The 21,736-nt window shown below is 41.4% G+C and overlaps 1 protein-coding gene across 2 annotated transcripts in view; it reads right to left on the bottom strand.

Annotated features, from left to right (window-relative positions):
• Positions 1-1,291: 1,291 nt before the first annotated feature.
• LOC311096097 (zinc finger MIZ domain-containing protein 1) overlaps positions 1,292-21,736 on the bottom strand; it is a 56,143-nt gene continuing 35,698 nt past the window's right edge. Inside the window, exons 9-23 of one of the 2 annotated variants that reach the window (XM_084135061.1) lie at positions 21,140-21,338; positions 19,630-19,845; positions 19,137-19,463; positions 14,113-14,172; positions 13,862-14,030; positions 13,105-13,246; positions 12,075-12,285; positions 9,454-9,559; positions 9,214-9,374; positions 8,249-8,316; positions 8,102-8,170; positions 6,294-6,535; positions 5,770-5,906; positions 2,063-2,296; positions 1,292-1,774 (exon numbers count right to left, since the gene is read on the bottom strand). In XM_084135061.1, coding sequence (XP_083991187.1) covers positions 1,667-1,774; positions 2,063-2,296; positions 5,770-5,906; positions 6,294-6,535; positions 8,102-8,170; positions 8,249-8,316; positions 9,214-9,374; positions 9,454-9,559; positions 12,075-12,285; positions 13,105-13,246; positions 13,862-14,030; positions 14,113-14,172; positions 19,137-19,463; positions 19,630-19,845; positions 21,140-21,338 — 2,449 coding nt within the window. In that variant the 3' untranslated portion in view covers positions 1,292-1,666. The remainder of the gene's footprint in view (positions 1,775-2,062; positions 2,297-5,769; positions 5,907-6,293; positions 6,536-8,101; positions 8,171-8,248; positions 8,317-9,213; positions 9,375-9,453; positions 9,560-12,074; positions 12,286-13,104; positions 13,247-13,861; positions 14,031-14,112; positions 14,173-19,136; positions 19,464-19,629; positions 19,846-21,139; positions 21,339-21,736) is intronic. The other variant, XM_084135062.1, reaches the window with a different exon arrangement.

Below are 21,736 nucleotides of genomic sequence, written 5' to 3'. Positions count from 1 at the left end.
AATGCCAGTCTATACATTAGTATGCATTATAGTACAGTATTGCATTCTGAACACAGCCCGCGTCTTTCCCTCGCTCTTGCAATGAATATTCATAGACATACGGTGGCAGAAGAAAAATGGATGACCAACTAATACAAAAGACCTTACAAATGTATTCACAAATATTTACATGAAAATAATACAACTGCATTATGAACAGTAGTGAACTAGACGGATAAATGCATGGAACGACTTGAGTGTGTTTCTGTTCTTTATGCAAGTAAATCGACATGAGCTCAATTTCCTTTTTTCCCTTTACGTTTCCGGATAGTTTTGAATAAGAGCTTTGAGATGTTAGCGTGAATATTTGAGAATCTGCTGAAACTAAAACAGAAACTGAGGATACAGAACGACAGTGGACGGATGTTGGTCTGCTTCTTCATATCAAAATCAAAGCCAGTAGAAAAAACGCTTGTTCATATATTTCACTCTCGTGTGGTAAAAAAGACTGAATTCAGCCGAAAAGTTCATTTCAGCTCCACTTTCCTTGGACGTGCAGAGGTTGCGCTAACTTTATGATAATGGAAATGCTTTGTAATTGACTGATAAAAATAAGGCTTTACAATAAGGTTCTGTTAGTTAACATTAGTTAATAAGCAACACTTTTGTTACAGCATTTATTAATCTTTGTTAATGTTAGTTAAATGATTTTAACAACCCTCTGTTGCGTGGCGGTCAAAAATGGCAGATTTTTAAAATGTATTTATTTAAATGAAATGAATGCACTATGTTTTAGTTTTATAATGTTATTTAATATTTTGTATTTTCAAAAAAGGGGATTTAATGGTACTAAATTATATTTATGCAGTAGTTATAATCCATTTTTTGAGCATAGGCCTAAAATAAAAATGAAATTTCCAACTTAAACTTTCATAAATCTTGAATGTTGTGTAGCGCAGACTGAAACTTGGTCTCTTTTTAGAGAAGACACTTGGCAGATTATTGCTGAAGTGACACGAGCTTTAAAAAGTGAGCTTAAAAAAAGTTATAGAATTTTACGTTTATTGTTATGAAAAATGCACAAAAATAATATTTAGATTTTTTATATGCAATATAACAGACACATTTTACTCTAAAACTGTGAGAAAATCAAAGCCATAAATCTAAACAAGTTGTGTTCCTAATTTGAGGCTTTCGGTGAGATTGTGTGTGGCCGCACTACCAAACGCTTCCACTAGAGGAAATTCTTTTCCCATTCATTTCCAATGCACTCATTTTCGACAGCGAACAATTTACTTTTTTTTTTTTTTTTGGGGACCATTTAACATTTTCAAACAATTTTTTTGTGTTCACACAGCAAAACCTTTTCCAAGTTTCGTACTATTCTGATGACGAAAAAAAAGTAAAAATATTTTATTCAAAATTGACCGAAGAGCATCAGAGGGTTCATAATGTATTAGCGAACGTTGAAATTAAACTTAACTAAGATAACTAAATGCTCTATAAGTATTTTACTGTAGTAAGCGAATGTTAAGAACTGAAACTGATGAATGATTGTGTGTAGCACAACCTCTGCTGTCGCGTCTGTTCACGCTGGTTTTAAAATCTGTACAGGAAGAGGAAACGACGGTAAGTGCATTTGTGTTCGTCAAGTATGGAGGAGCTGCTAGTCGAGGGTGTGTCGGTCTCAGTTGTTCTCGAAGAGAGACAGCAGGTCGTCGCTGCTGCTGTTGGGAAGCTCAGGAGGATCCAGGTATGACAGAAGATCATCGGGATTCATCAGGTCTGGCAGCAGCTGAAGGAGGAAAAACAATCACAGCAATATCACGGGTTAATATCACGGAAAACCAGGTGATCAAAAGTGTCACGACTCGCACGTCCTTCACCCGGGGATGTGCACAGATAGCCGTATTAATCATAAAATACCTTTTTTTTTTTTCCCGTCTCTTCTTATATTGTTGTTGTTTCTGTGTTTGTTTTAGTTTTGTTTTGGTCAATGTGTATTTTGTAAAATTTCTGTATGTTTTCCTGTAATAAAAAAAAATAAAATAAAAAAAAGTGTCACGAGTCAGACTGAACTCACATCTAAAGACGCCTCGCGTACGTCTGCGCTGCTCTGACCCTCCATGTTACCCGGCGAGGGGTTAAAGGTCATCTCTGTGGTCATGTGTCTGCTGGGGGCGGAGCTCTGCTGGGTGGGTGTCGGCCTGCAGGGGAGGGGCGGGGCGTTGTGATGTAACCGCTGAGTGCTGGGCGGCCCACGCATACTGTGCTGCAGGGGATTGTGGGATTGAACTGTGTTTAGGGGGTGAGGCGTCTGTGAAGAACAAATCAGAAAATATACATGAATAAATTAAGGATGCACAACATGTCAGTACTGTCAATGCTTCACTTAGGTTATAAACCTAACACGCACGCACACTCACTCAGTCACACACTCTCACACACTCACTCACTCGCTCACACGCACACTCACTCACACACTCACACTCACTCACTCAAAAACTCACTCACTCAAAAACTCACTCGAACACTCACACGGTCACACGCACACTCACTCACACACTCACACACACACACACACACACACACTCACTCACACACTCACTCGGTCACACGCACACTCACTCACACACACACACACACACACACACTCACTCACTCACTCGCTCGCACTCACTCTCACACACACTCACTCTCACACACACTCACTCACACACACACACACTCACTCACACACTCACTCACTCACACACTCACTCACTCGAACACTCACTCACTCTCACACACACTCAAAAACTCACTCGCTCACACTCACTCTCACACACTCACTCACTCACTCTCACACACACTCGCTCACTCACTCGCTCACACTCACACACACTCACTCTCACACACACTCACTCTCACACACACACTCACTCACTCGAACACTCACTCGCTCACACGCACACTCACTCACACACTCAAAAACTCACTCGCTCGCTCACTCACTCACACACACACACTCACTCACACACACACTCACTCACTCGCACACACACACACACACACACACACACACACACACACTCACTCACACACTCACTCGGTCACACGCACACTCACTCACACACTCACACACACACACACACACACACACACACACACACACACACTCACTCACACACTCACTCGGTCACACGCACACTCACTCACACACTCACTCGGTCACACGCACACTCACTCACACACTCACACACACACACACACACACACTCACTCACTCACTCGCTCGCACTCACTCTCACACACACTCACTCTCACACACACTCACTCACACACACACACACTCACTCACACACTCACTCACTCGAACACTCACTCACTCGAACACTCACTCACTCTCACACACACTCAAAAACTCACTCGCTCACACTCACTCTCACACACTCACTCACTCACTCTCACACACACTCGCTCACTCACTCGCTCACACTCACTCACTCTCACACACACTCACTCTCACACACACTCACTCTCACACACACACTCACTCACTCGAACACTCACTCGCTCACACGCACACTCACTCACACACTCAAAAACTCACTCGCTCGCTCACTCACTCACACACACTCACTCACACACACACTCACTCACTCGCACACTCAAACACTCACTCGCTCACACGCACACTCACTCACACACACACACTCACTCGCTCACACACACTCACACACTCGCTCACACACACACTCACTCACACACACACACACTCACTCACACACACACTCACACAGTCGCTCACACACACACACTCACTCACTCACTCACACACACACACACACTCTCACTCACTCGCTCACACTCACTCGCTCACACACACTCACACAATCACTCACTCGCTCACACACTCACTCATTCACACACACTCACTCACACACACACTCACACTCAAACACACACTCAAACACTCACTCGCACACACACTCACACTCACTCACACACACTCACACCAACGTTGTTTTCGTCAACGATGACGATAACAAAATTATTTCGTTGACGCACCTTTTTTTTAACGCGACGACTAGCTAAAAATGGCTCTAAGGTGACTAAAACATGACGAGACGTTTTCGAGTTTTCGTTGACGAGACGAGATGGAACGAAAATGATTATAAGTCTGACGTTCACAATGCATGTCATTTCTGCCTATTTTGCGTGAAATCTGTCTGTTTTGAGCTAAAAAAGTATCAGCAATGCTGCCGCTTCCTATCCTTGTTTTGGGTACGCCCACCACCCGGCTGCCGCGCACCAGATTCCACACAACAACAACACAACTACGGCTAGTCACTCGCCACACGTCTTCGAAGGACCATGGCGACGACGCCAATAAACGGGCTTGGTGGTCGGAAACGACGAGATGATTTATGGACATACTTTCAGTATAATCCATCAGAAAGAAAAACAGAATGCATAGTATTGGGAGACGACGGTAAATGTGGCCACAAACTAGGCGGGAAGAATACTACCACAATTCAAGTGTCATGTTTATTTCATACTTTAAATTCAAGTATGCATTCCTAACAACCTATGCTCAATGCACCTATTATTTATTTATTTTATTATTTTGTTTCAGAATGTTTGCAACTTTGCACTTTGCACAAGTTAAAGATAGACAGGGTTGTATGATGTTTGTGTTTACAAATAATATGCATCTTGTTGTTGCACTGGCAGATAAGTTGAAGCACAAGTTGTATGTACAGCATAAGTATGTGTTCCTCACTAGCTTATATTTTGGGCACGTTGTTCATTGCACTTTAGCAATTTCTCAAATAAAGACACAATTGCCAAAGTAAGAATGTTTTTATTCCTGGCTTTTTTGGAGTAAAACAGTGATTCCACTGTTACCACTTAATCTGTGTGTAATGTTGTAGTAGCTCAAAGTTTTTTGCTGTTTAAACTTTAAACCATTCCTTTATTACTGTGATTACTGGTGAAAATAGCCAATGTGCTGAAATTTTAGAAGAGCATCAATTCATGGAAAAAATATAACTTGAAATATGGGGATAAAAGGTTTCTGCCCAATGCGACAATGAAGTACAGCTTGGCAGCACTGCATCTCCATCAATGAGAAAGTCTAGCTCAGGGTTCACCAATTAAACACACCTGAACCAGCTAATCAAGGTCTCATTAGGCATACTAGAAACTTTCAAACAGGTGTGTTGGAGCTGGTTGGAGCTAAACTCTGCAGGGACAGCGGCCCTCCAGGACCGAGATTGGTGAACCCTGGTCTAGTTTATTATGCAAAGGTTTTAAGGTTAACTGTTGTTTTATGAATTGCAACACTTGCTACAACCTGTCAAACCTAAGTCCATTTCCAATACTTTTTAATCTAAATTAATTCGTTAAAGACTAATTCATTTATTTTTTACTAAAATTGACTAAAACTTGACTAAAACCTTTTTGTGTTTTCGTCGACTAAAACGTGACTAAAACTATCAAGTTTATAAGTGACTAAAATGTGACTAAAACTAAAAAGCATTTTCGTCCAAAAGACTAAGACTAAAACTAAAAGGCCTGCCAAAAACAACACTGACACACACACACACGCACTCACTCGCACACTCACTCACTCACTCACTCACTCACTCACTCACTCACTCACAAACACTCACAAACACTCACTCACTCACTCACTCACTCACAAACACTCACTCACTCACTCACAAACACTCACTCACTCACTCTTACTGATTGGTAATTTTACATCAATCAGACGGTCCTTAGTTAAAGGTCACTGAGACTCACCGTGTCGTGTAGTGTGTGTGCCAGGCCAGCGGGGGGGCGTGACAGCTGCGACCCCTGGATGAACTCACTAACTGATGATGCTGCAGGGTTGCCATGGGGATAGTCACCAAACTTACTGTGGCCCTGGTAACTGTTGCCTGGTAAAACCAATCACAGAGGTGACATAGAGCAACATAGCCGGACGACAGACAAAACCATATCGAGATCACGATAAAACTTAATGATAAGCTCTGGACATTTTTTACTCGATAAGGATTAATTTAATAGAGTATCACGCAGCAGAAATAAATGCGACAACAGCCAGTCAGTGCATGTCTTTAATAAGTGAATCTGAAACTAAAACATACATTACAAATATAGTTACAACCATCACTCAGTTTATTTAAGCTAAACTGTGATGCTATTTTCATCTGGAAACAAACTTTGTTGCATTATTAACTCTGTAAAGCTGCTTTGAAACAATCTGTGTTGTAAAAAGCGCTATATCAATAAAGGTGACTTGTGGGTAATTCAGTGGGATGCACCTGGGCTGTTGAACTGGTTAGTGCTGTTGCTCTGCTGGTTCTGGTTGGGATATGGAGACGCTCCCGGGCCGAGCTGAGCGATCATGTCCGTCACGTTGGGCAGCACCGTCTGACTGGGACTGGTGATTTTGAAGCGCTTGGACATCGGCCCGTCCGGATCTTCTTTTATGTGCAGCTCAGATTTGATCTGGATCGGCCTCCAGCTGCACGACGGGTCTATCATGACCTCCTCGAACTCTGAGCTGAAAGAGGATCAGTGATCAGTCTAGTAGCGCTGACCCCTAATAGTCCACTAACCGTAAGGTTTACGGTACTAAATTATATTTATGCAGTAGTTATAGTCCATTTAATCACTTTTTGAGCATTGACCTGAAAATGAAATTTCCAACTTAAAATGTTTTGTAGCACAGACTGAAACTTGGTCTCTTTTTAGAGAAGACACTTGACAGATTATTGCTGAAGTTTTAAAAAGTGAAATTTACATTTATTATTATGAAAAATGCACAAAAGTAAAAATATTTTCATTTTATATGAAATATAAAAACACATTTCACTCTAAAACTGAAAAATCAAAATAAAATCTAATTTGAGGTTGATCAAAAAAAAAAAAAAAAGCTGTCAGTGAGATTGTGTTTGGCCGCAGTACCAAACGCTTCCACTAGAGGAAAATAATTTCCCATTAATTTCCAATGCAATTATTTTTGACCGCGAACAATACAAGTGTGACTATTTAGTTGCACGACGGGTCTATCATGACCTTCTTGAACTCTGAGCTGAAAGAGGATCAGTCTAGTAGCACTGCCCCCTAATAGTCAATTAACCGTTAGCCGACTAGAAGAGGCTTAGTCGACCAAAATTGTATTAGTCGTTTAGTTTTAAACTTGAAAACGAGTGGTGAAATCATGCATACTGTAAACGACAGATCGTCCAAACATTCGCCTTTCATTCCTCGACCTCAAATATGGCTTATCACTTGAAACATGCAAGTAGAAGCAGAAGTCGCTCGCTCTAATGTTAATCTAGACAAATGTGCGCTATTATTAGGTGTATATCCAAGTGTTTGTGTGGACAGCGTGTTTACTGCATAACTTATACAGGCGCCGGCGCAATCACTTGCATTTAACTTAAAATTCCCCGTCATTTTTGGTCATAAAGAGTAATGCAAACTGTAAAGGGTCTACTTTTATTTTTGTAAACTCACAATAACAACAAAACGTTGTGCTTTTGTAAAATAATGGTGCTTTCTGTCGATGCGGTCTTGAACTTCAGCGCATCAAATAAATGAACCGAAACTCAGCGTACACTTGCCTCAAAGACATGAGACATTTATCTAGATAAAGCTTGACATTTTTACATTTGAATGAACAGATTGCAATGGAAAATAAATATTCTCTGCATCTACAACTGCGGAGATAACGAGTCAGCATCGTTGACTTACTGTAATCTCTGCAGCCGAAAACACAGAAAACATTACCAATAAATTATTCAAATGTTTAGACAGTCTCCTCTTGTTTTGTTTTTTAAACATTCGTAATCATTACGTTTGCCGGAGCTTTAAGTTTGAATTTGTGCACTGATTAGGCTATACGTATTTTATATAGGCAATTAAAGGCACATTATTATGATTTATGGCTTTTTAATCTAAACGCACAATTAGTCGACTAAATGGCTTAAATTAACGACTACAAGTCAAATCTTTAGTGGAGGGCAGCCCTACAGTCCAGTGACATCTAAAAGCAGACGAGTTGGTTTGTTTCAAGGCTTTTACAAACTGCACAAACTTACAAAGCCAAAAGTAACAGACTTACTTCTGGAGAGCGTTTAAGATCCCCCACATGTACTGGTCCACCTCCAGACCTTCTAACAGAGCGGATTTACTGAAGAAGAGAAACAGAAGATCAGATCTGCACAATTCAACCATCTCAGATGTGATCTCAGGACTGACTGGTTCTTACTTGCACACCGGACATCTCCATGTGCCGCGCTCACAGTTCAGCTCTAAATACGACTCCAGGTCAAAGCACTGCAACATTAACACAACAAGACATCGGTTTTCAAACTTTCTGATCTCAAATATGAGGATCCCTCCGTGAGAGACGCGTTTCTAAAATATTAGTGGAGCATGCATTTTAATCAGCAAGGATGCAGTAACTTAATCAAAAGTGAGAGTAAAGACATTTATAATGTTACAAGATATTTATATTTCAAATAAATGCTTTCTATTCATCAAAGAATCCTGAAAAAATACATGAATGAAGTTTGAGACAAAAATATGAACTGTTTTCAACATTGATAATAATCATAAATGTTTCTTGAGCAGCAAATCATCATATTAGAGTGATTTCTGAAGGATCATGTGACTCTGAAGACTGGAGTAATGATGCTGAAAATTCAGCTTTGATCACAGGAATACATTACACTTTACTATACATTCACACAAATTGTAAAAATACTATGGTTTTTCATGTATTTTTTATCAAATAAATGGAGCCTTGGTGAGCAGAAGACACTTCTTTAAAAAAAACAAAAAATCACAAGTGTATTTTCATATATAAAGACTAATTTATACGGCGTGAGAATTTTTTTTATATATTATAAAGACAAAATTGTAGCAAAATTAAATAATTTACTTTTCTATATACATATTTTTTATATTTAAAATCCCGTCGTTGCATTAATTACTGTATTTGTGTCTTTTTTTCTCCCCTCTTTTAGACTAATTTTGGATTTATCAACCTTTAAATTTTATCTTTTAAAATTCAATTCAAATTTATATGTAGTGATTTTCACAATTAATATAGTTCCCGAGCAGATTTACAGTTGACTTTCACATCCCTAAAAATACATTTTATAAATACCCCTGTGGCCCATGCTTTAGATGTCAAAGCCGGTGTTTAAGCTGTTTAAAAGTCTTCCTGACCTGCACATGTTTGCAGTCATGGCCTCTCGCCGGCAGCTGAATACGCCGGAACGTGATTGGACACTTTAAAGACACTTTGATGGCCGTTTGCTCCACCCCATCGTCAGCGTTCAGTCCGGCCCCGGCCACAGACACGGCCACGCTGCTGAAGTTCCTCTTCACTGAAGACACACGTAATCACAACACTGATCACTGCACCTGACCAACAGAAATACAGAGAGACTGAAGCGCTAGTGTTACCTTTAGTGATGCAGTGTTCAGCAGTGAGGAGTCTCTTCCTCAGTAAGCCCTGCAGAACCGATCGAACCGACGGCCGGTGGACCAGCTGAAGGACAAACAGGTGCGACTGCAGAGAGAACAGACGATAAACACTCACACCACGCTCAGCTGACGAGCACTCCAGGACGTGTGTGTGTGTGTGTGTGTTAGGGATGCACGATATACCGGCCACCATATCGGTATCGGCCAATATATGTTCATTTTTAATGTTATCGTTATCGGCCCGATAATAAAATTTGGCCGATATATTAAGGTGAGACACTACAGGTGAATAGGGTAAAATTTTTAACTAGCAGATATCACCATGAAACCTTCCCAGTTGATTACCTACATTAAGATGAGAAAAAAAATGTATTATAAGTTTTCTGTAATTTAATGTTTAAATATGCAAATTAGGCAATATCTAATTAAATATGCGCTAATTTGCATATATTTTAAAAAATGAAATCTGAGTATTGGATAAAGCCAGGTTAAAAATTATTTTTTCATTGTGTTCACATATTAGATGGGAAAAAAATTACAGAGGGATTTATGGATATCTACTTTTGTTATCCTGTAAATCAGAATATACTGTCAAAAGCCTTAGAAAAAAAGATTTTCGCCATGTTTTTTGGAATAAAATGTTATATAAATCAGGCTAGGAATAATATATTTACAAATCCCTCTGTAAATGTCTTCATAATATAACTAGGTACCAGACTGGAAGGTTTGGTGTATATAGGTGCTACTGAAGTGGAGATTACGGACTTGGGAGTATGAGAGAAAAGTCATTTTGAGAAAACAGGCTTTAAAGGGGACCTATTATGCAAAATTCACTTTTGTATGGTGTTTGGACATAAATGTGTGTTGGCAGTGTGTGTACACAACCACCCTACAGTGATAAAAATCCACTCACTCCTTTTTTTTGAATCCCCATAAATCATAAGCAGTCTCTCCAAACGACCTGTTTTCAGAATGTGGCTTTAGTGACATCACTAAAGCCACAGGCCCCGCCCCCGAGTGTTGACTGACACCGCCGTTATAACTTAGACCCGCCCTGATCGAGTTCACTGCGAGTTTACACATCAGCCATTGCTGCAGCAATGCACTCACGAGAAGCGTCGAAGCATCTCCCAAGCGTTGAAGGTGTTGTAGCTGGATGTATTCATTCACATAGCTCTCTCTATTTACTCTTGAAATCTGCCAGCCACTGAAGACGAGGTGGATTCATTTTGTTTTCAAAGAAAATGCTCCCTCAACTCTACAGAAATTTATGTAAGTTATTTATGCACTTCTTATACTGTTTACTCAGCTCTAACAGTGATTTTCTGAAGAAAAACTGATGCTTCATCTTTTGTGTGACATACAGTAAACTTTATTAAACTCATCAGTATATTTTGTGTCATCATTCAGACAATTCAGATCGTCAGACCTACAGCAGGCTTGCATTAATAGTGTATACAAGCAATGCCAAATAGGTTATAATCGTAATTAAACTAAACTATACCTGTTCCAACTCCATACAGCATATATTCTCTGACTCTGTAGGCATTTTTATGGTCGAAATGAACACCATTACTGTGACTGTCTGTTTTATTATCATCATCTTCCCTGTGCTGGCTCTGATCACGGCTGCTTAGGCTCCGCCCCCTGTGCCGTGAACCAGCAGCTCATTAGCATTAAAGGGGAAGCACTAAAACAGTGCGTTTTTCACAGACCCAAAAAATGATGATTTAAACGTGCTGTAAATAAAATTCTGTTGGGTATTTTGAGCTAAAACTTCACATACATACTCTGGGGACATCAGAGACTTATTTTACATCTTGTGAAAAGGGGCATAATAGGTCCCCTTTAAAGATTTATATCAGCCAATGAGATTGCGCATTCAGCCCTTTTACTTTCACGATTGGTTGCTGATAAAAAGGAAATGACCATATTTGGATCCGACAGCATTGTACAGGAGAGAGAGAGCTTTCCAGCGGTGCATGTGATGACAGGAGCAGACAGAGATCGTGGAGCAGCATGTTGATTAAGAATGCCAACTTTTGTTGAATTATGAGAAATCTACAGACGCAAACAGACAAAGTGTAGTAAAATAAAGACCTAAATGTGTATTTCGGACTTTTTTTCACCACAAGTCTGAAAGAAGACGTGTTATTCAAGACAATTATCCAAAAATCTCAAAACTGACCAGTGAAAAAAACACTACGTTTTTGCCTGCCGTGTCTCGCCTTAAAGACGAAAAATAATGTATTCTTTCCTTCAGCTGAGACACTTCAGATGCGCACTGTTCAACATGATAGTTATGAATTGCCTGAAATATGATTTGAATCACTTCAAAAAGGGAAAATACAATGCAATAGGTCCAGCGCAACTCGGCTTATCGGCTTCATAAAATGATAATGAGAACATCATGTTTGGGACGTGGATTTTAATGATGAGACTTTTGTTTTTGTAATCAGGCTCTCAAAAATTATATAAAAACCTGGATTTAGATTTAGCGGCCGATATATATCGGTTATCGGCTTTTAAATATAAAGAATTATCGGTATCGGACAAAATTTTCATATCGGTGCATCCCTAGTGTGTGTGTGTAAACTCACACAACAGCAGGCCGACACTGTGATCTGGATGGTGTTGCGGCCCGGCTGACACACGTGCTTCAGGTGCAGGGCTTTGTGGGAAGTCTTGTTGTCGCCCCGTTCGATGGTGAGAGGAGTGGCGTTGACGCTGACCTGCACCGACGCCGGCCAGTTAGTGTGCATCTGTCTGTCTTCATGATGATAACACTTGAACTGAAGCTCCAGATCAGACCTGACACACACACACACACACACGGATGTGAATATGATGTCTTTGTATGGGTGTTTGAATGTTTATACATGTGTGTGGGTATATATACGTTTATGTGATAGTAGAGTCCTTATAAATTGCCATAGACCTCTCAGTTTGATAATACAATATTTGTTATGCCTTTTATACATATTGACTCTCAAATGACCAGAATGTTTATTTCAGCTTAACCACTTTAAAAATGTAATTATAATTTTTTTTAATTATAAAGTTAAAATTATAAAGTGCTGTAATAATAAAATAATATAAAATATACTTTAATAAAATATATAAATAATGTAATAAATTATTACTTTTATTATACAATAAAATTTGAATAAATAAAACAGTACAGGTTTTGTATTGTATCAATTATTTTATCATCAATTTATTAGAATTAACTATAATAAATTATTTTTCATTTCATTATTATAATAAAATAATTCAAACAATTATAATAAATTAAAAAACTGGTGTTTAGTCCAGTATTACAGTTACTTTTTATGGTATAAATGATTTTTTCATCAATTTATTAGAATTAACTACAATAAATAATTTTTCATTTTATTATTATAATAAAATAATTTTAAAAAGTATAATAAATTAAAACAGTTGTGTTTAGTCCAGTACTACAGTTACTTTTTATTTTATCAATCGCAACATTTTTAAGATTGCCTTTTCATCACGGTGACAATTTAACAGCTTTTGCATTGATTTTCCCCCAAACATAACTTGTATGAATTTTTTAACTGTATTAATTTAGAAAAATGTGAAATGTGTGTGTGTGTGATGTCGTCTCACCTCCACATGAGCGTCTGGTGGACGGTGGGCCGCAGGTGGAAGATGTGATTACTGACGGCCAGGTTGTGTTCGAGTCTGAACGAGTCCAGAACCACACCGTCCCGAACCGGGAACATCAGGCGCAGCTCCTCGTTAGGGTTACCTAGGAAACAAGATGCAGATGACAAGCTAATGATTACTGAACATGAATGTTGCATATTGTATAATATTTGTCCAGACTGATGTTAAAAGCTCTTCTCAAATAACTTAAAATTTCCATTTCAAACATTTACTGAAACTAAACTTTAAATATAACAACCTATTCATTTGTGAATTACTCACAAATTTAGGGCTTATAGCAACATTATAGCAAAATTAAACTACAGTGGCTATGTGGGAAAAATAATCTAGAAAATTATGACAGACTTTGACATGATCATGTTATTGTTTGTAATATACACTGCAAAAAAAAAAAAATCTTAAATGATAAAACAAAATTTTCAAAAATGTTGGTCTTGTTTTCTAGTACAAATATCTAAACATTCTTAAATCAAGATACATTTACTGGAGAAGAAAATACTTAAGTCTTGTTTTCTGAAAAATATGTATAAAAATTAAGTCAGTTTCTACTTAAAACAAAACATCTGTCATCTGTCAACATCGTTTTTGGAAATGATTTTCATCACATAAGAAAATCAGTTTTTGCAGTGAACCTTACAGGACATAATATTTGTGATAGGAAAACAAGACATAAAGCATCACAGGAAGAGGCTCATACCTGGAGGGGGCGGCAGTGTGTTTATGTTGGGTTTGATATCAGGAGGAAACTGGGGCTTTATGTCCTGGTTTGGTGACAGATACGGTGGCATGCTATTTCCTGGAGTCACGGGGGGCGTGGGGTTTCCCGGTAACGGAGAGTGAGGATAACCAGCCATCGACCGCGGAGGCTACGAACACATCAACATATCATACGTCACTACAGGTAAAAACATCTGAACCTCCCTCTGACTGAACATCTGATCAACTTACCGCGTTCATGCTGGACTGGTTGTAATGAAAGGTCCCCGTGTTGAAGTTATTACTGGAATCCTGTAGTAGAGATGGAGAGAAAGACACGTTGGTACGTTGCTAACATGAAAATACAAAATCCAGAACATGAAAAAGAGCTTGAAACAATGACCTGAGATGCGGAACAAGGAACGGCTTAAGTACTTCAATACACAACATCACTGTTATCGCTTGCTGCGTCAATATAAATTAATAAGAGAAAGGCAGCTGCGCACATAGAAGTATCTCCCTGCCTGTTATTTGGATGTTCGTTGGCGTTTTGGTGTTAAAAGTATTAGTACATGACCATAAAACTAATATTCAGTCCAGCAGAACCGTTACACCAAGCCTGAATACTATAATGAGCTCCAAGCCATTCACAGAGAAAACGTACAGCTTCTGCAATCACACCAAGCCTTTCGTGCAGACCTGATGGAGTTGAAAGAAGTTCGTACTGAGTTCAAAGAATGGGTCAAAGTTGCCCAAATCCTTAGAGCAGACCTCAGCACAACTAAAAGCCATGATCGTCCTCCAGTGCGACCAGAACCCCAACTGCCATCCAGTCCTTTCTGTCGTGTAGACCAGACAGAGCTGGCCACATCAGCTGATGATGAAGAGTGGCCTGAGCTTCTGCCCTTGCCCAAGTCAGAACTGAGAAGAGGTATGGTTGCTCTAAAGTTAACGAAACCTGACACAGGTACATACCAACCAGAGGTACCAAATTATTCAAGGGTCTCCTAGGCTCACCCTGCACAAGCATACCGCCATTCTCAGTATTGCTCTCAAAATCCAGACGTGCTACCACCGCCTCCAACACCTGAAGACCTCAGAGTGTTATTATCCTCCGCTGCACAGACCTCTTATCGGAAACCCTTATGTGCCCAAATTCCAGTTTCTTCTCCCCGACTTGGGTCCATACCAGCTCAGTCGAGGCGTCCAGCACCTGTGGTCAAACATGCCACATTTAACACACCCCTCAGTCTCAGAGTATGTGTATAGAGGGCCTACCCCTACTATCCCCCAAGTTCAGCCGGCCAGATCCAAGCGAGTTTGCCAGACTTCGAATCGCTTTGGAGAATCTGCTTCCTCAAGATGGGACTGAACTCTTTAAATATCAAATACTTATGGACCACTTAAAGTTGGATGAAGCTAAGCTGATTGCCGATGCTTTTTTGAACTCTCCTACCCCATTTACTGACACCATGGTGGCCCTCCATGAGAAGTTTGGTCAGCCCCACCAAGTAGCTTTGAGGAAAATTGCCAGTGTCCTGGAAGCCCCTGATGTAGGTGGGTTTCATAGGTGGGTTTGTTGAAGACTTTAGGACCTGACGGTGACATTGAACTGAATTGTGGGTCACATGTCGCACGTCTTTTGAGCAAACTTCCTTCTGAACAGTGAGCTGAGTTCCGCCGTCACATGTTTCGGCAACCTGGAACTGTACCTACTTTACATAATCTCTCAATATGAAGCCTGGTGCCATGACTTTGATGTAGAGATTTCCTCCCGAGGAGTTCAGGACCGACAGAGGTTCTAGACCTGTACAGAGTAAAAAGACTGTAGCCATTCTTCATGGGGTTGGAGTGGCTCAAAATGTAACTTCCCTGTCCCCTCAGAAGGGCATGACTCCATCGACCAAGTCAGTCGAAGTAAAACAGTTCTGTCCCTTCTATGATAGTACAGAGCATTATTTGAGTCAATGCAAACCATTTGCTAAACTTACCACTGCCCAGGCCAAAGACTGGATTCGAGGTAATAATTGTTGTTGGCACTGTGCCAGGACTCATCATGCTGCTCAGTGTGACCTGAAGAAGCCCTGTAACCTGTGTCAAGGCAAACACCTTCGCCCTCTTCACAATGTAAATGTTAGATCCTCCTAAGAGGATACAGTCAGTGCTGAGAAGAGTTGCCTTACCAGTTCCTCTCCAGACAGATTTTACCTGGACAAACCTGTTGTTGGGACCCGTGTCATGCTCAAGGTAGCACCTGTACATTTTCATTATGAAGACCGTACTTTAGACACCTTTGCGCTTCTGGATGACAGCTCTGAGAGAACCATCCTGCTCCCAACTGCTGCCAAAGCCCTAGGTATACAGGGTACACCTGAAGATCTCCCATTGCACACCGTGCGACAAGACATTGAAGTTCTTCATGGGTCATCTATATAATTTCAAGTATCCCCAACCCATTAGCCTCAAACCTGTTACAAGATGAAATGCCTTCACTGCAGATCGCCTTAATCTGTCACGGCAGTCTTATCCCATTGATCAACTGCAGTATAAACACTTACGTGGTCTTCCCATCCTGCTGGTGAAAGATGCTCAGCCTCTACTTCTGATTGGGTCAGATCAGCCACATCTCATTGCACCAATTGAGCCTATCAGATTAGTTTCTCCAGGTGGACCTGCTGCTGTCCATACCTGCCTGGGACGGACCCTCCAGGGCCCAGCATCGTTCATGAGGCGGCCTGCGTCCTCCCAACAATGCCGACTGACATCTGTCCTTCCACCACAAGATGAGCTCTTTAAGAATGCCCAAAGACTCTGGCAAATAGAAGCTGTTCCACACAGGGATGAGAAAGAGGTGACTCGATCCAAACAAGATCAGGAGGCTTTAAAGTTACTTCAAACCAAGACCATTCGTACAGAAGTGAATGGAATTATTCGACTAGGGACGCCATTACTACGACAGAAGGATATGCCTTGGTTGCATGCCCTTAAGGAGTCAGTCATGCCAAATCTGCGTAGTATCGAGAAGTGTTTGCTAAAGGATCCAGTGAAAGCAAAGAGCTATAGTGCAGAGATGGAGAAGCTCATGCAGACAGGAGCTGTCCAGGAAGTAACTAAGGAGACTCTGACGAATGTTGGTATATACCCAACCACCTTGTCAGTCATAATTGGAAATCCTGTGTTGTTTTCAACTGTTCCCACCAATATCATTGGCAAAGTCTCAACCAGTATCTGTTGCCTGGTCCTACCCTTGGAGCATCATTGCTAGGTGTACTCATCAGATTTAGGGAGCATTCATCAAGGCAATGTCCCATCAGGTCCGCCTCCTTCCTGAAGATCGCCCCCTACTGCGGATCCTTTGTCGTGATCTGAAAGTGGATGAGCCTCCTAAAGTCTTTGAATGGCAGGTGTTACCCTTCGGCACTACATGTAGTCCATGCTGTGCCACTTAGGCTCTACAGCACCATGTGATCGAGCACAGCATGGCTGATGAGTCCATCAGGTTCTCAGTGGAGAAATGTTTTTATGTGGACAACAGCCTTCAGAGTCTGTGTACCCCTGAGGCCACCAGGCACTTGGTTGACAGTCCTTACCTGGCTGAACTCTGAATCCTGCCACTACAAAGTCTTTGTTGGCAATAGAGTTGCCAAAATCTAAGAGCTGACAGAGAAGTGTTCCTGGCACTATGTGGATTCAGCTAGCAATCCTGCAGAATATCAAACCCAATCCTGCTTTCCCCAATGATTATCAGCGTTTGGTTACTGGGAAACCAGTGTCCTCAGACAGTCGCCTTCTTACCTTAGCTCCTGAACTGGACCGATTAAATTGTTTAATCCAAGTGGGAGGTCGATTAAGGAGAGCTGAGTCCATTAAAGAATCTACCTTACACCCCATTGTATTGGACGCTCATCATCCAGTCACCCAGCAACTGATTAAGCATTATGATTGCAAGCTGCATCACCCAGGACCTAAACGAGTGTTTTCCGAAATGCGCCGTTATTATTAGATCATCCGTGGGTGTCTAGACTGTCAGTGTTGGAGGGCAAAGCCAACTATTCCGAAGATGGCAGACTTGCCTTCTGCCCGTCTCCGTCTCCACAAACCTGCTTTTTACTCATGTGGAGTAGACTGCTTTGGGGCAATGCTTATTAAGATTGGGAGACGCACAGAGAAACGCTGGGGGATAATCTTCAAGTGTCTAACAACTAAAGCGGTGCACTTGGTCCTCCTCAGTACCATGAATGCTGATTCCTTCCTGATGGCCCTTAGGCGGTTTGTTGCACGGTGGGGGACACCCGCGTAACTGTGGTCAGACTAGGGAACAAACTTCAAAGGAGGTGAAAGAGAGCTCAGAGAAGCTTTTGCTGAAATGGCTCCTGACTTACAGAAACAGCTTGCTCTTCAAATGATCCAATTTCATTTCACACTCGACTAGTAGCACGTCTGGTGATCCTCCCAGCTCTGCCAGATGACGGAAACCGTCCTGTAAACTTTCCTTAAGTTAAGTCGCCTTTTAGTAGGAGCAAAGTTGTCTAGCACCTTTGGGGGCGGCTGTATAAAAGACTCCCGGAGAAAGAAGACTTCTATTGTGGGACTTTTATTTTGATAGTTATTTTAGTGTGTGATTCCCGATGCTTCCAGTAGGAGGCATTATTGTTATCGTTTGCTGCATCACTATAGATCAGGGTTCACCAATCTCGGTCCTGGAGGGCCGCTGTCCTGCAGAGTTTAGCTCCAACCCCAATTAAACAGACCTGAACCAGCTAATCAAGGTCTCACTAGGCATACTAGAAACTTTCAAACAGGTGTGTTGGAGCTGGTTGGAGCTAAACTCTGCAGGGACAGCGGCCCTCCAGGACTGAGATTGGTGAACCCTGCTATAGATTACTGCACCTAGAAGTATATTCCTGCCTGTTATGTGGATGTTCATTGGCGTTTTGGTGTTAAAAGTATATGACCATAAAACTAATATTCAATACACTTTGGAAAGAAGCACCAGTCTCCTTATTCTTTGTGTCCTGACCGACACCCAGGGGTGTATACTGCTAACAAGTAGAACTAGAGCCTAGCAGTATCCTTTCCTCTCCAACAAGCAGTGTTTAGTCCAGTATTACAGTTACTTTTTATTGTATCAACCACAAATTTTTTAAAAATAATTTCTGAAGAATCACAATTTGTAACAGAATAGATTTTTTCTCCACCACTAATTTATTTTATAATAAGTTTTTTTTTTTTTAATTAAAATAAGTTGTCTTAGAAGGCAGTATAATGTTAGTTACCTTGTATAAGTGTCCCACGCTGCCGGTCTGGTACTGTGCTGGCGTCCTCTGCGCGGGGTAATGGGACGAGGAGAGGCTTCTGCTGGCCACGGGGTTCGGGAACTGCCCCTGAGGAGAGGACAACTGCCCCTGAGGAGAGGAGAACTGCCCCTGAGGAGAGGAGAACTGCCCCTGTGGAGAGGACAACTGCCCCTGTGGAGAGGACAACTGCCCCTGAGGAGAGGAGAACTGCCCCTGTGGAGAGGAGAACTGCCCCGGTGGAGAGGAGAACTGCCCCTGTGGAGAGGAGAACTGCCCGTTTGGTGCGTACTGCTGCCCGTAGCTCCCCTAGAGTAAAACACACACTTTCATTCAAATCATACACAGATATAAGAACACTCTGGCTTACAGAGATTTTAGTTGCATGAGTACTACAGGTAAAAACACCACAAAATAGCTCTGGCAAATATGTTCATTTCACACCAGTCCATGACTTAAGATGAGGTTTCCTCACCTCTCCAGGATACGGTCTCTTCACCCCCTGCATAGGCCGCGGCCCGTAGCCCTGATGAGGCATCCTTTGTGTGTGACCCCCGTATGACCCCATCTGTGCCATCTGTGCCCGAGGCTGACCCATGCTCATGGTGCCAGGGGGCCCCCGGGGGCCGGGCTGATTCACAAACTGAGTGCTGTAAGCCTGGTTTGGTCCCATCTGAAAGGAGGAACACATCTAGAAGACAAACAAACAAAACACTTTGTTCAAACCATAGACTGTAAAAAAATATAGGCGTAGTGTCCGTGACATCACCCGTAGTGTTAGGATAAACGAAAATGGGCAAAGAGGCGGATTAGCTGAGGTGACGTGACGCTAACAGACAGCAGGCAAGCGGCTAGTATTGACATTAGCGGCAATCCACCTGTCACTTAAGTGGCCCTTAATAATGCAGAAATTTAAGGCTTAATATAATTTAAACGGATGAGTTATAAAAAAATTCACCCCCTCACAGTTTTCATGAAGGGCAAAATTAGCTTTATAGACCAAAACCATTTTTTGCACCAGGCTGTAAACATGTTTTTTTCTGCTGTAAAATTGGGCATATTAACATGGGGTTCTATGGGATTGACTCTATTTTGGAGTCTGTCTCTAGGGGCCAGTCGATGAATTGCAGTTTAAGTCACTTACGTGTTGGTTTCAAGCATAGACTGTAAAAAAAGATGGACGACGTCCCTTCACTCTCTTCCATTGATGATAAAAAGTGAAGCTGCCAAAGTCCTAATATGGAGCTGACATCTTGCGCAGATTTGGGACCTGATTCGGCGTATTAGTGAACGTGAAGTGGAGTCGCGATATCAAGGTCCCGCCCTCACTCACACACACACACGCACACGCACACACACGCACGCACACACACAAACGTGAAGTGGAGTCGCGATATCAAGGTCCCGCCCTCACTCACGCACAGACACACACACACACACACACACGAACGTGAAGTGGAGTCACGATATCAAGGTCCTCACTCTCGCAGAAACGGTTAGTACAAAGTTTACTGTGTGAAATAAACAGTTATGGACATGTAGAAATTAAAGTTGAAGCTCCAATCTCCTCCCGAAAATCCCCCAAAAAGTCAGTTGGTGCCTCAGTGACTACTTCGTTTAGAGAGGCTGTCAATCACAGCTGTCAATCATGACATCACATTCCCGTTTTAATAGCATCAAATAACGAACTAAGATCAAACTTATTTTATGAACACTTAAACTTAAATAAGCGTGATAAAAACTACCTAAAATGACAGAAAACATCTTTGGAAAATTTTTATTTGAAGTGTAATTTGATTGAGGGCGGGGTTTATGAGCTATACTGGGACCAGCCATCGGGGGGCGATCGAGATGGTTTGGCTTCACTTTTCAGCAGTTGTGAGGCACGCTTGGTTTTTTAGAGAGAGACAGGAAGGTTGCCGCTTGGTTCAAACTGAACTTTTCACTTAGAAATAATTGCGTCAGGATTATAGATGCTCCCTCACCGGGCCGTATTGACTCATGTCCTTATGTTGCGTCTCCTGTAGGGCGGCAACCGTTGCCGTGGCAGTAGCAGTCGCCGTAGCGGCGGCAGCAGCAACGGCAGCAGCGGCGGCGGCGGCAGCTGGTTGGCTGAAGTCTGAAGGGGGGCGTGTCTGTGAAGGCAGGCCCATCCCACCTGAGTGGTTAGGACCGCCCCCATAACTGCAGGAGAGAGAGAGAGAGAGAGAGAGAGAGAGAGAGAGAGAGAGAGAGAGAGAGGTCAGGACTGCAGTAAACACATTCTAACGGACGGAATCGTGGAATTCAGTCATTAAAAAACGGAATTTACTGTATAACGCGTATGTAACGCGCATTACTGTATACATTTATTTAATTTTTGATTTTTTTATTAATTTATGCCTTCATTTGATTTACCAAATTTTTTTAATTTAAAACACTGAATTTCTGATTTAAAAAAATCATAGAATTTTTTTTTTGTTATATAAATTGTTGTTTCTATGAATTTAATTACTTACATGCCTTATGATTATTATGGAATCCTGAAAACTTTTGGTGAAATTATGAAAAAAAAAAAAAAAATCATAAATTTTTCAAATTCA

Source organism: Abramis brama, assembly GCF_963993115.1.
Source record: "Abramis brama genome assembly, chromosome: 14".
Taxonomy (NCBI): domain Eukaryota; kingdom Metazoa; phylum Chordata; class Actinopteri; order Cypriniformes; family Leuciscidae; genus Abramis; species Abramis brama.
Note: the sequence above shows the minus strand (reverse complement) of the source record. Positions and strands in the feature narration are given on the sequence as shown.